Source organism: Opisthorchis viverrini, assembly GCF_000715545.1.
Source record: "Opisthorchis viverrini unplaced genomic scaffold opera_v5_126, whole genome shotgun sequence".
Classification (NCBI taxonomy): domain Eukaryota; kingdom Metazoa; phylum Platyhelminthes; class Trematoda; order Opisthorchiida; family Opisthorchiidae; genus Opisthorchis; species Opisthorchis viverrini.
In genome coordinates, this window is record NW_008751787.1 from 888,915 (window position 1) to 903,328 (window position 14,414).

The 14,414-nt window shown below is 40.3% G+C and overlaps 1 protein-coding gene across 1 annotated transcript in view; it reads left to right on the forward strand.

The window, feature by feature from the left end:
- Positions 1-14,414, forward strand: part of T265_06366 (hypothetical protein) — a gene marked incomplete at both ends in the record, with an annotated part of 54,101 nt that overhangs the window by 19,122 nt on the left and 20,565 nt on the right. Inside the window, one exon of the mRNA XM_009171607.1 lies at positions 7,813-7,974. Coding sequence (XP_009169871.1) covers positions 7,813-7,974 — 162 coding nt within the window. The remainder of the gene's footprint in view (positions 1-7,812; positions 7,975-14,414) is intronic.

Sequence of the window (14,414 nt, forward strand, 5' to 3'; positions counted from 1 at the left end):
GGAAAATACACATTGCTTGGCCAAATGATTGGTCAAATTTTACCGCACAGAAATTTAAACACGCAAATTGAGCATATTTTTATTTGGGAAATTAGAATTTTGTTGCATTTGCGTTACTTTACTATAGTCTTCGACTGACAATCGGCAAGATTCCGTCACGTAGTGATTGGACCTCACTGTACTCTGACGGTTTGTGCGCCTCAAAGGGCCACTGAGCTACTGGGGATATCCCCGCGGCACTCAGTGGTTAGAGGTAGGACGAACACAGTCTCTCGGTCTTCCAGGTTGGGGATTGGAACACTTGGCGACTTGTTTCGTAGAAACGGTAAAACATTCGTATTTATTACTGCCAAACACTGCTCCCTTATGCTTAGGTCTTTGAGTCAAATGCTCCGGCTGAGGACCATGATCGCCCTCTTGTCTAGGCATGCGTGCCCTGAGAGTATCGCAGCCTACGTTCAAACATGAATTGCACGCATACAAATAAACTCGTGTCACATTTACCGTGGCGTCTTGACATCAGCCTGGGTGCCTTACTTGCTGCATTAAAAAGGGCGGGTAAGCGAAAACAGGCCACTTCAGGAACCTCCCTTCTTTTTCTTTCACATAATTTCACCTCCCCCTTCCCCTCTTATTTACTAATTATCCCTTCTGTCGACCAAGCACCTGGGACTAGTGACTCCATTCATCTTGCATCGGTATTGATTGCAAAACATGTTCGTTTTATGGTGCCAAAATTTTCAAGTGTCTGCAAATCAGTATTCAAGACTTGACACCCAGTCCAACTTGGGGCCTTCGTTTTGCGCACTCTAAGGCAGGCGGGACAACAAACTGCTCTTGTTCCCATACTGTACTCGCCTGGCATTGATGTTTGCTGTATTTTACAAACAAGAACTGAAGATGCAAGCACAGTGATTGAGCTAACCGACTCATCAGACCCCACGGCTGCGCACCTCTGGTGATCCAGAAGCTGCTCCGGCGAGATGTGAATGGGCTGGTGTTGTTCTGAGTCACCGGGCGGAAGCATCCTTGCTTGACTGGATACATGTTGATACTCGCCCCTGAGCGGTTCGTCTGACTACGTTTCTAAATGAGCTCCACAAGCGGAAGGTTGATCGAATTTGGCTTATCATGTTGCCTACGCTCAAACTGACTGTGGCTCCGGCACCATCAAGGGCAGGTTCTATGACGATATGGATGCCTTTTTGAGGCAAGCTGAAAGCTTGGATATCGTGGTGCTCGCCGGAGAGTTGAATGCACGATTGGGTAGCCTTAGCGTTTCTAAGAATCAATTATGAGGTCGACATTGATTAGACGAAAATGACGAACGATTGCTTCAGTTGTGTGCTGACTGCAGGCAGTTTTTCTGCAGTACCAACTTCCGAAACAGCAGAAGTCCTCTGGCCACATGATGTCCTCCACAAACTCAAATCGATCACATTTCTATCAGTTTCAGACGGAGTAGATCAACAAGTGAATACCGGTGGTTTTGGAACTCATTTGTAGATTTCGTTTACGCGCCCGTACGGAATCGCTTTTCCCTACGTTTTTCATGGTCGCGTAAGCTCGGCGACTAAAAGACAAACAGATCAGGACGAACTGACTAGGATCGTCTCCTAGAGTCCCTTCCAAATGTTTCATCAAGAGTTGTGAATGCATATTTGGACGAGAGCTTGGGACTTTGCGTTTTGCACGCCATCACCAGGCTCACTGAAGCACAGAGCTACCAAACAGGTGCTTAAACTCGGAAATGTCTTTCGCCGGTTCTAAACACAAACCAGGTCCGCGAATTATCAGATGTCAAGTGAAAGTGAGCGTGCGGGTTGCTACTCGGGCCTTGAACCCAAATTATGAAGCCGGCCAAATCGCAAACTGTGGCTGTCCGGCACAAATGACAAAGGCGCTAATCTTGATCTCCGAGCTAGAAATTTTGGTGGTTTTAAAAATAAGACCATTTATGAAAGAAACCGCTGAATCAAAATTTATCTTCTTATTGGAGACGTCTACTCACAACCACAGGGCAGTTTGTGCACACTGGTTTGTAGGCTCGTTGTAGGTTTTAGGTAAACATACTTAAAACGTCGCGTGCCGTAAAAGGGACGACAATAGCTGGTTAATAACGTCTGGTTCCAACATTAGTAGTTCCGCCATTCGCTGCCCCGTTAGGAGGTTCATTCATCACCAATTCTTGTCCGGCAATTGTAGAGATAACATAACCGAGAGGGTTTTAAACTGTTCATAATTGCCAGTGTGATTACGCTGGGAGCAAAAACAAACAACTGATTCATACTTCTGTCATCTAGATTTGATGAGCCTTTCTGTTTTGCTCACCTAAGTGTCTAGTTAGTCTCGGCATATTCGTTGAAAAAAGTTGTCATTCACTAATCAGCCTGGGTGAAACCACATGTGCAACATACTTAGCACGCTATCATACAGCTGACACTTAGAATTGTAAACCTGTAAACACTCTGATATTATAGGGTACCCTTGACCGGAATAAATATGTTGAACTGTCTTATTTCCATTTAAATCAGATGACACCAGTGAATTATGTAGCAAAATGTGATGATTCGCTGCCTTGATGAATCAATGTTGATGGATACAGCAGCCATCCAGTAACTATGAAGGGTCAAGAATGAATAAATTCCCAAATATGTTGTGCGTACAAATCGATGAGTAGAAAGCTGTGTACAGTTTTTGGAATTATACTGTGTGACTGTTTTGCTACATTGTTTAGCCAGGTTTGCGTGCATAATTCGGCGATATAGTCTACAACATTTGCGGCGAGACGTCCTGGATATTTGTGGTTAGGCTGTTCATAATGTTTGATGAGACCCGTTTTACGCCGAAGTCTGGTATTGGGGAGTATTTGCAAGTTACAAATCTGGGAGATGCAAAACGGGTCACGAAGCTGCTGTGTTTTGCTTCTCACATTACAGTTGGCCGGTTAGATTTTCATCAGAATAGAGTAATCAAATGACAGCTAGATTTTGCGGGTTGCTTGGCCCACAGCTGCTCTTCCTTGAGAATCGAAGCTCACAAAAGGAGTAGTAACGCTGAACCAGGCCACCAAGTACTCTATCTGGCACAGAAAACGTTTTCGGTATGAACGTACAGGGATCTTGGCAACAGTTCTGATGCCCTGATAGTTTATAACATTTAGGTGAAATGTGATTATTCAAACTTTGCACCTCAAATGTACACAGTTTGAACAGAAGTTTCGGGCGCGTAACATCCTTTCTGGGGATGCAATTAACGAAGTGAATAAACCTCGGAGACAGTTTGCAAAGATCACTTTCATTCAGCAATGTTGTGGAGTGTAGGATGCTCCGGTGACCTGTTTTGTTGTTGGTCTGTTCGCAGAGCTTGGCAGTTGAATTGTAAAGGTTTCATCACCAATGGAGGTGACCTTGTCGATGCATTCGCCCATTAAGGTGCTCTTTGAACTAACGTACGGGGTTTTGAATAAAACGCTCTTGCATCATCTATAACAGTAGACTTTACACAAAATAAAAACCGTCAGCAGCAGTAAACGGGACGAATTCGTGTCTGTGGTTTTGAGGTTTTAGGGAGGACTGCAATGTTCAATAGTTGGGTCTTTCTTTTGCTGAAGCTTGGTGGCTCACTATCTCCGTAGACTAATTTTATCAATCAGCATGCATAAAAAAATCGCTATAAAGTTGGTAATTTTCCAGGAAAAGCACTGGTTTAATTTTCCCATACTGGTGCATTAATATAGGTTCCACGCGGTTGCTTTTATAAAAATTATACCTCACGTTAATTTTCTGGAAAAATTGCGACAGCTGAGGTTGGGCTCTTTCTGATTACACAAAAACTCATTCAGCAGGTGTGCGGTCAGTATTGAAAGTACTGAATTATGGTGGACAAAGTCCAGAGAGTTTATAGCGACGATGGTAAAAAGCAAATCAACCAAGGACGTTTTCAGTAACAACTGAACAGCTTATCAGCAAGCCGCGTTCAAGTGAATCAATTGAGCAGTGATAGAAACTTGCTCTAGATAATCTGAGTTGGCAGTTATCCTCGACTGGGTAGTGATCTTCCAGGGTATTGTTGACACCATTGATTAAGCGATTACTTACCAAGTTGAAATCGCAATTTAAATGAAGGTTTTGAAATAATGACCACATATGTACCCAAGTATCGTTCAACAAACCGACAGTTACTACATTTCGGCTCTATACTGTCACAAAAGGTGCATAATTGCAAAGACTGCAGAAATAAAAATTATCACACCCATCGGAAAGTGGGCAAATATAGACATCAACGTGGCAACCCTTCAACAGCGAAATTGTTTTTAAGGGGCTCACGGATGCCTTGTCCGCTCCACTAAGGTTCCCATACAGGTAAATGGAAGCTTTTCATTCACGTGATTTTCTACAAAATGTTTTTGATCAGGTTGAAGTATACATTCTTGTAATGTTTGATTTTATAGTTGTATTGAACTTGATTCACTAAGAATTACTTCATTTCCACACTGGTGCCAAGGTGGATAGCAAAAGTTTGGGATCTGAAAAAAAATTGAAACACAAAGCAGAAAAATCCATGCGGTTTTTTCACAAAGCATTAGGACTAGAAATTTTACCAAAGATCTGGAGAATCGATTGTGTCTAGGTTCTCACCAAGAATGATCATAGATTTTAGGGAACATTTCCAAAATCCTTTTAATCACAGACAAAAATCGTGTGGAAAATGATACCGAAAATTGAAAGTGTTCGGTAAAAAAATTTATCCTACCAATCTTGTCCGACTTTAACTCACCACAAGAAAATGTTTTATTGAAGAGAGATGTTGAAATTAGTGTTGACGCTTGTCTGGCTGCATACTGAGCGTTGAATTTATCTTGTTGTAAGAGCCAAGAAACCCAAACCAGAACCTCTACGGAATGGATTTAAATTGATTTTTTACAACTGTGCCACCCCTGAATTTCTGGGCTTCTAAGTGATAATGTTATTCCAAGAACTTTATAATTATATGTATTGTCGTGCTTCATAAACTTCGATCTTCAGGCAAATTCAAACTTCCAGACTTCCATAGCTTTCAAAGGAAACACATTGCAATGGGAAATTGGGTGATCTCTATGGAGGATGGAAGTTTAGTGTCTAGTGACTCGCCCTTTTTATTATAATGATGAAGCGTGGACACAGCATCAGTTTCACCGAAATCACGCGATGATGCCCCAGTTATCTACTCCCATTTTGTGGCTAACTAGACTCCGGCTGATAAGGAGAGCAAAACAGATCTTACACTATGTAAAACGACAGTGAGATCAATCTAGTTTAGCCAGCAGAGTTAGACTTAACATGAGGATATGTTCGTGTGTTTCCGTGTATCTTGAAGGCCGATGAGATGGATAACGTTTGAGCCAAATAACGTATCGCATTAAACACAACTGTCTGGCAAACAGCGGTCCGTGAACGTGTGCATAATTTAATCCTGCGCGCACTCACGCGAGTGCAAATGAAACCACTGAATTTACCCCGTTCTTGACGATCATGCTAATTGTCGTCTCTGCGTACAATCGATTCCCGCCTTTCCTTATCGCGATGATTCATGTGTAAAAAAATTTCGCTTAGCTAGGCACACCACGTTTTGTGCACCCAGAGACTGAGTAAAATATGTTGGCGTTTCATTCACTTTTATTGTTATTTGAAAGGCTAAAGAACTCAAATGAGTAGAAAGGCCATTGTATTTTTCTTCCTGAAAACTTGTGTTATCTCTTTCAGTTTGTCATACACAAGAATCAATAATATACAAATGAAGTTTTTCAAATAAGTCGATCTTGAGCAAACCCTTGGCATTCCGGCGATGAATATTTGCAACCAGTGCAGAACTTCTCAGGTACCTGTAGCTGCCATGTTCCTCAAGCACCACAGACCCATTTTTTCGTTTCTTTCTCGCGCGGAGTTGTTTCGGTGTAACTGGGGCTTACAAAGCAGGGCAAAATGTTTCATCAGTGCAAGTCCCACAAAGTGCATCATAGACGATTGATTGAAACTGCAAATAAATACTCTGAAGTAATTTTCGCACTATATCGTTATAAGAATTTAGGAAAGGGAAACATTGTGCCGCACAACAGGGCACAAATCTTATCATACAAAATAAAATAAAGACACTGGATTTCTTAATTATAATGTCTTCGGAGGTTTAGGTTTATTTAAACCCGTTTATTTTCACGATTGCCATTACATTAATCGTTCCGTTTACAGTGTGCCAATGCACATGGAAACAGCTACTCTTATGAGCTTTAGCTAGTTCACTTTGATATTCAAAATCTTTTGCGGAACCTAGATAAACACCTCTGACAGAGAAAACGAATTTGCATAAAACAAGCTTGGCTTATGTTACAATACATGTCGAGTGAGCGATAAAGTAACCTTGAACTAACCCAGATAAATGAGTGTACAAGTCCAACGACCCTCCATAAGGGTACCGGACGCGCATTTCAAAAGCGAGCGCGATTTATGGGACACAAAAATGCGCATTTTTGGCCTTTTGGTGTACGCACTATTCAGTCCCACAATTTGTCTTGCAAGGATTATCAACTACGAAGATTGTGGTTAGTTGTGGATACTTTTCCAAGTTATGTGTAGTATTGTGGGAGGTTTTTTCTTCGCTAGACATGCGCGCTTTAGCCATTAGCCGGAAATATTATTTTATTCTAAGCGGAATGTAATTCAGTATGGCCGGCTCAAATTGTCAGCAACGTGTTCCATTAGATGCAGTAGATCTATACTTTAGTGATTGGTACATAATTCCTTCTGTGGTCGATTTGTCAGACAGGATAACACCTGAAGAATCTTAGGCGCCGTTATTAGGGATTTTTATAAAGGGGTGTATATACACCAAATAGATGACACGTACATGCTTATTTATTACACTTTGCCTTGTTGTTAATTAACTCGTCACAATAAAATGAAGTGTGACACTACCCTAACAAGTATCCTTTGCTTATCCAATATAATCAAAACTAGTGGGACAGACGTACCCAAAAAAGTCATGTAATAGTTAACATCAGATCTTCTCTGCTGCTGTATGATCGTAGGTAAAAAGGAGAAACCCAATGTGGCTTTGGAACATACATACATATTCATGCATAATTCACGAATCCGTTATTGCACTTGTTCTATTACTCAGGTTCGAGTGACTCGTTTGTAGTCTCGGTGAGTATTACGCCATGCAATATCCTGCCCTGTGTTCTGATTCAGGGGAAGCCATATACAATAGAAATAACATTTATAGCAAGTAAGTTATTTTCAGCTCAGATCCCAGATTATTTCGTTTCCCGTCCTTATCACTTGTGATTTTCAGTTTGAAGCAAAATAAGTCAAGTAATCTGTTATGTTTGAACAGCGGATTAAAAGTAGCAAGTGTTATCTGGTCCTATTCTTCTCTCAAACTTGAACATATATTGAAGATCACTGGACTGTAAATTAGATGAGCTGATGCCTAACTCAATAACGTCCAATGAATTAAAATTGGACAACAGACATAGAGGCGTCTAGCTTCTGATGGTCAGTGCTTGGTTTATCAGATTTCCAAGTATCACAATTAACTAGAATTTATTGCTGAGTACCAAGACATGGTTTGCCGATATTCAGCGATTTATGTTACCTACCTCAACTGGATTTGTGTGTCTCCTTCAGTATCTTGTCTGTAAACTTCTACAACCATTGACGCGGATTTAATGTGATCAAGATTACTGCTTGAAATTCAGTCACCCTATATTTAAGAAGGCATATGACAATTTTGCTATTTAAAACAACTGTTCTCTTGTTAGGTGCACACATACAGAGTGAAGATGCACTTATACAGGTAGTGTATGGTGATGTAATCAAAACTTTCCGGATGCGCGGATCGGCAAAGTACCAGCATCTGGATCCACCTTCTCCAATTAGACCAGGTGGGACATACAAATACAGCCACACAAGTGCGATATCTCATAGCCTCCCTAAGGTAAGTAGCAAAACGTTCATCATCCGGTTATTTGTCGGGTTCTGCATTTTGTCCAGTCACCAACGTTGAGTTTTTGAAATATAGACTACTTTCCAACTTAGGAAGAAGAATTTACATTGCGAATTTTTATGCAACTGAACACACCGTTAGCAACAGTCCGGCCTTGTTCGACACAGCAAAATGATCCAGGCAAGGAGACGACCTCTATCTTTTGAGCTGGTATTGTTATCGTTGAGCAGCTGTAAGGCTGTTACATGTATAATCAATATTTTATTCTGCACGTACTTCCGCTGACGCCCCACATGTTTTTCCTCCATTTGCAGCGGATGTTGAATGTCCGGTGGAAACTTTTGAAACAAGACGAACAACCATTTGTCTGCGTTCAGTTTTCAGCAAAAATCTCGGCTTCCGATTGAAAGTCATGGGAACCAACAAAATATCGCGCGCTCTCTTGCAAAATATTACACATTGCTTGTCAGTTGGTCCCGTTTTTCAAGCTAAAATGCTGTAAAACACGTGGAATACTCTTCTGCTTATAAGATGGGACAAAAAGACATGGCAAAAAGGCATTAAACCAGGATTTGCTGATAAATAATGTGATCCAATTTAAGCATGAAGAAGCCAATTCGTCAAAGGTTTATGGACACATTTTTTTGTTCAAGCAGTAGCTAAAACCCTTAATTGTGAACCAATACAACGCTTGGCAGCCAGTTAACCAGGTATGCACAAAGCCGTCGCTGAGACATAAATTTAGGACGTAGCAGTGACTATGGGGCCGATGACAAGCATTTTGAGTTGCCAAAGTTATTACTTGGAATTTCCACAATGATCGCTGGCCAACCATCGTCCCCACAATTCATTAAAATCAATATGAACGTGGCTTTCTTTGATGACTACTTTACTTTCATGTTTGTACGCCAATCAAAGCAAATAAACTTGTGCTCAAGAAACAAAGTTGTCACGCATTAAATTATTTCTGTGCAAAAAAGCTCAACGCGCGCAAACTTAGATGCTGCGTGGATCTGTTTACCGGACATGTGGTTTGTATGTGGCTTGCTTTACTCATCCTCCCTTGAGACAAGGCGTTGTTCTTGCGATACACTCCTACAAAATTTACTCGTTGAATCTGCTTGTGTAGGCAATGAATCCGGCGTCATTTTCTCTGGAAACGTTTTTAAGCAGCGCTTTTTTAGTTGGACCAAAAAGGCTGCGATCTCAAAGCAAGAAATTGTTTAATTAGCATAAACGCACGTTCTAGGTGTCCTATCTGACAGGTAACGTTCAGTCTGATTCACCAACGGACGATCAATAATAATTGCGGGGCAACCGATCTCTACGAACTTCAACTGCGTTTATTCAGCAGTCGTAAATGGGCAGTGAACAATATATTCAGTTGGACATGGGCAGACAGTAACAGATAGGTAGACCGTGGCTCTATAAGAAATTATTAATAAATCGCGAGGAAAAGTAAATAAAGACTCACGGCTAGATTGAACCTCGGGCAATTAGCAGCACAAGATGGCACACGAAGGACAGCGTGGTATCGGACGAATTTTCAACAACAAGCCCAGAAATGAATGTAAACAAAGCGTCTGTAGAAAAGCGGTTGAAGTAGAGTCAACTTTGTCTAAAATACAACAGTTCAGTCTTGAAACTTGAGCAGTCACCGGAAGGGTGATTATTCAGTCTGAGGAATATGGAAACGAATAATTACCTTTCGTAATTAACAGAAAATTTTGTATGCACAATTAATCACCAAAATCATATTTTCAGCAAGACAGTTTTTGCGATCTTATTTAATAATGAATGGTGGATTCCCACGTTAGTGGGAATCGCGTTCAGATAACGCTTTGAATTGCATGACCGACATTTTATGGCACGCTTACCCAAGTTACATGACCACTAATTTTCGTCAAAACAAATTACAAAGGAAATCATGGTGATTTAAATATCAAATTGGTCTGGCAAACTTCACCAAATAATAACCCAGATGCAGAAATCTGAAGGAAATTTAAGTGATTAATAGGCAAAACCAGAAAAGGCTTTTGTGTTACAAGCTCAGGTTTTATCACCATGCAAACATTTGTTAACTTTGGGAGAGAAATGAAACGTTTTGGGGATGAAATGAGATCACGTTTGTTTGATTGCAAGCGTATAAGCTTATCTTGCATAAGTCACAACACACAAGACAAGCCAGTCATAAGGTCGGTTGAATAGAGTTACCTATGAGTTTATTCTTTCACATGCACCAGTTCGTACTGCAAAGTGCAAAACTAACTTCAGCTCTCTACATTCACCCTTGCGTTTTGTAGTCGGTCATCGTATTTCGCAGGTCTGTGGTGAAATTAGGGTGACTTAATGATATATTTGTGTGAGGCCATTTACCGTTACAGTAATCACATTATGTGAATATTTGATTGATTCCTGTCACACTATGCTGGCTGGTGAAAAGAAACTCAAATTTGACTCTCCACCCAAATAAGTTGCGCACTAATTCCACCAAACTTGATAACAGTATTCTTGGTAACTTAAGCGCTTCTGGGTCGTAGCCTCCTATTCAACCCTCTAGGGAGATATGCATCTCAAACTCCGCCTGTTTGGTTGTTAAGTTGTGTTTATCTGCTGCGTATGGACACCGTTAATTTCTAGGTAGATTTCCAATCGGTCCGCTAGATATGACTTTAATCATGTTGACCATGTTTTGGTAAAAGCGAAATTCATTTTATTGGTTAATCGTGAGCTTTTTCCGAGACTCAACATGAATTGCACCAAAATGTATCCACATCACACCAGATTTACTAACACTTGAGGCGTTGTAGCCCGTTTAGCATCCAAAATCATTAAGTGTCCCCGTCTACTGAGCCATGAAGTCATCTTACCGTCATTATTGATTCACATTCTACGCCCACCTATACCCACAAACGCCTAGTTAGTTGTTCTGCTCCCGTGGAGGGGTTCATAGATGCCACGTTACTCAACCTAAAAGTCCAAAAATATCGTTCACACTGATTACTTCGTAATTTGCCTTTATAACCTAGGAACCTGTTTATTAGATTGAGCGAAGATTTCCCTCAAAAAGTGCTTCTAAAAATGGCTGAGGTTTGCCCGCTTCCAAAGACTTTGAAGATAGACTGAGGGGTGTCATCGTTTTGTTATCCAAATGAAATCAATTCCCAGATACGACGCAAAGAAGTTGTTTGTCGCCGTAATTTGATTAACTATTGTACAGTGCACCTGTGTAGTAAACTAGACGAAGGTGTGGTAATACTAATAGTAATGTGGTATTTTCACATCGTAGGATACCTGCCTACTAAGGCATGATCGGGTCGTTACAACATGGCAAGCAACAACACAACGGCGGGAAGTAAAACCAACAAGGCACGCTAATTACATGGAAGGTGATCGTGGTTGTGAGGACGAAAAATTATAATAGGACAATAGGGTATGATGTACAGTTTATACGTAATGCGATACTCATAAGTTCGTCGAAAATTCTTCGACAGTCTACCACCGGTTTCGTCGGTCTTTGAGCTCATGAGATAACCGCAGTTCCCTGGTTTCCGCCGACCTTAAGTGCTAATTGAAACTAAAAACATTTTATTGATAAAGATAGTTGACTTGAACTAAAACTTAATAAACGTTGCTAGCCGTGAGTAAACTTTAGCGGTTGAGTAAATAGTCAGGTTTGCGAAAAATTGAGCTAGATGTGGAAACTCCAAAGCGTTGGCAAATGGTTAACATTATATCCAAGTAGACTCGTTGTTGTTATACAGAATTCAGGTGTGATGGATATTTTTAATGGAAAAATAGTGCTGATGCATGCAGCCGGACGAGAATAACATTAATTTTTTGAAATTGTGGAAGCGGCAAGCTAAATTTCAGCGAAAAACCGGGATGATAAATCAAGATGAAAGGTTCAACGGACTGGAAGGGAGTCGTTCCACAGGGACAGGTGAATAATGTGTTCATAGATGCAGTTTCATGACCGACGAAGTAGAGCCGATAATCAAGAATGGGACGTCGCATGTCGTCGGTGCACTTACATGCTTCGGTTTCTGGACAACTCCGTAGCGGACGACATGATTGCGGAAATCAAATAGGCAACGCGCATTTTCGTGGTATTTTCCATGATTGAAATGAATGACCTATCATTTCATCTCCATACTTGCGCTCACAATCAGCAGCTAGGATATTTTTGAACATATCCTTTCATGGCGTAAATTTTTCATTTCCCCTGGAGAAATTTAACGAGGGAAAACGATAACCACTCTTCTATGGTACACCGCTAACTCTATCTTGCTACTGACTGTTTTACCGAAATCTTGTAAAGTAACGTATGTTGCAATCAATGAATCAATAATAGCTGGAATTATGAGCAAAAGCCCGCCTGGAAGGACGCTGCTTTAATCGAGAATTCACCCATTGATCTTGCCCGTCAACATAACATTCAGTTTGTCAGCCATACTTTGGGTGGATGGCAGCGAGCTTCTCTCATTTTAGTTGAAATGTTGTGAACTTTTGAAGCAACCATAGTGACATGCAGGTATTCAGGAGGCCTTGCGAGTTAACTGGAAAGAAATTGGAAGAAGCATATATGAGCCGTACAACGGAATAACAATTATTTTTTGTAACTTGGTTGAACATTATAAAATTCGTCAATGTTTTCTAAACAAAAGTTATAAGCTGTTCAACCCCTGCAAAATTCCAGTATCTTGTTCCCCAAGGTGCTTGGTTTTAACAATTTTTTACTGGTCAGATGCATCAAATTAAGCAGCAAACAAAGTTTTGTCGTGTGCACTATGAATTAAACAAATGGGCCTGTTCTTACTTACGTTGAGTGCAAAATAGCTCTTCAGTCAGTAGAAAGAAGATAGTTCACGCGCTCTTCATGTTTCACGTTTGAGCAAAAACGGAGCCGATCCTGGAGGCTGGTTCAAAAGCTTCGGCACCAAGGTGATTTGGTTTCTATCCGAAAATTATTTGGGAAAGTTTGTCTGCGCCTGAATCATGAATTTAAAAAAGTGTTAGTGAACTATTTACTCTATCCATTTAATCCTTCTTTAAAATTTATCTGTGTTCTTTCGGTCGAATATCCTTATATTTCGTATTTACAAAACATGAAACGCAACGGTGTTTATGGGGCTTTTGTGACAATAACTTGAACATTCGCTTTAAAAGAGTTTTACGCTGACGCTGTTGTACGCGTCAAAGTTAGCTGCCGCGACGCATGAAATGGGCAGTGCTTTCAATAGTCCTTATGTTCTAGCATCCTGGCCCTCTGAATTATTTTACTCCGGCAAACCATAAAACATTGTTTTAATTTATTCAATCTATATCACCGTGTGGAGATCCTTTAGCCTTCCAGAGTCTCTTCAGCAAAATACAAAATAATTTAGGATGCTTTATGTTTTTCAGTCAAAAAATTCAATTATTTTATTTTTATTCTTTAACCTTTGATAAAAATAAATTATGGGTCATAAAAGAACTTCTCTATCACACAAAACACTGTGTTGTTCTCAATCTATTAAACATTTGAAGCCTTGCGGTTAACTGAAGCACATAGGCATAAGGCATACAAAGTTATCAGTAGTTAGGATTTACTTATTTGCGTTAGATAAGCACTTACTGTTAAGCACGATTAAATCAACTTATAACCAGTAAACACATAAAAGCAATCTCAAAATGGCTCCCAGTTTTCTGGTGGTTTTGGGTCTGTATAATACCCAACACGGACCAGTGAGCTACATGTGTTTTGACTTCAGGTTTTTCATGGACGAGCACATCATAATATATAGAGGAATTGATCATGTTAGACTGTTTAACAAATATCATCGTAATGCACCTGTCACAAAAGTAAGCATTCATCTTAATTTTCACCACAATCTGTGGTATTATGTAATCCTTGAAATTCCGTAGGTACGTTCATTCACTTAGTGAGATACATATTCCTGACTCGATAGAATAAAACATGCCAGCATAACAAATGGGAGGTGCTTCTCAGAGCAGTGATGAAAATGCCAGTTTTGTGTTCCTAATTGGCCTTCATCAGCCGCAAGCAATGCACGATACGCAACCACGTAAGGGTTACCGTAGAAATAGTTCATGTAAAATAAGAAAAATGTAAGGAATACACTAAGCCTATTGAAGTCAAATAGACAGATATATTTGTCTCCATCGCCTGCAGTCGCAGACTCATCACCCGTTGACCGCTTTGCAAATATACGGTGCCATCTTAAGTTTTGGGTTATTTTATTGCGGTGAAGTTTCCATAGATTTGTGGGTGATAAGCAATCTAGTTTAGATGCACGTCAATATTTCAAGTAAGCAATAATCATTTGTTCTTGTGAGAATCACACTGGCCAAAGTTTTGGAAAGTCATACTATTCACATATCTTCCCTAAATCACGCCAAACTTTCAAAATTTACATATTAAGAACCCC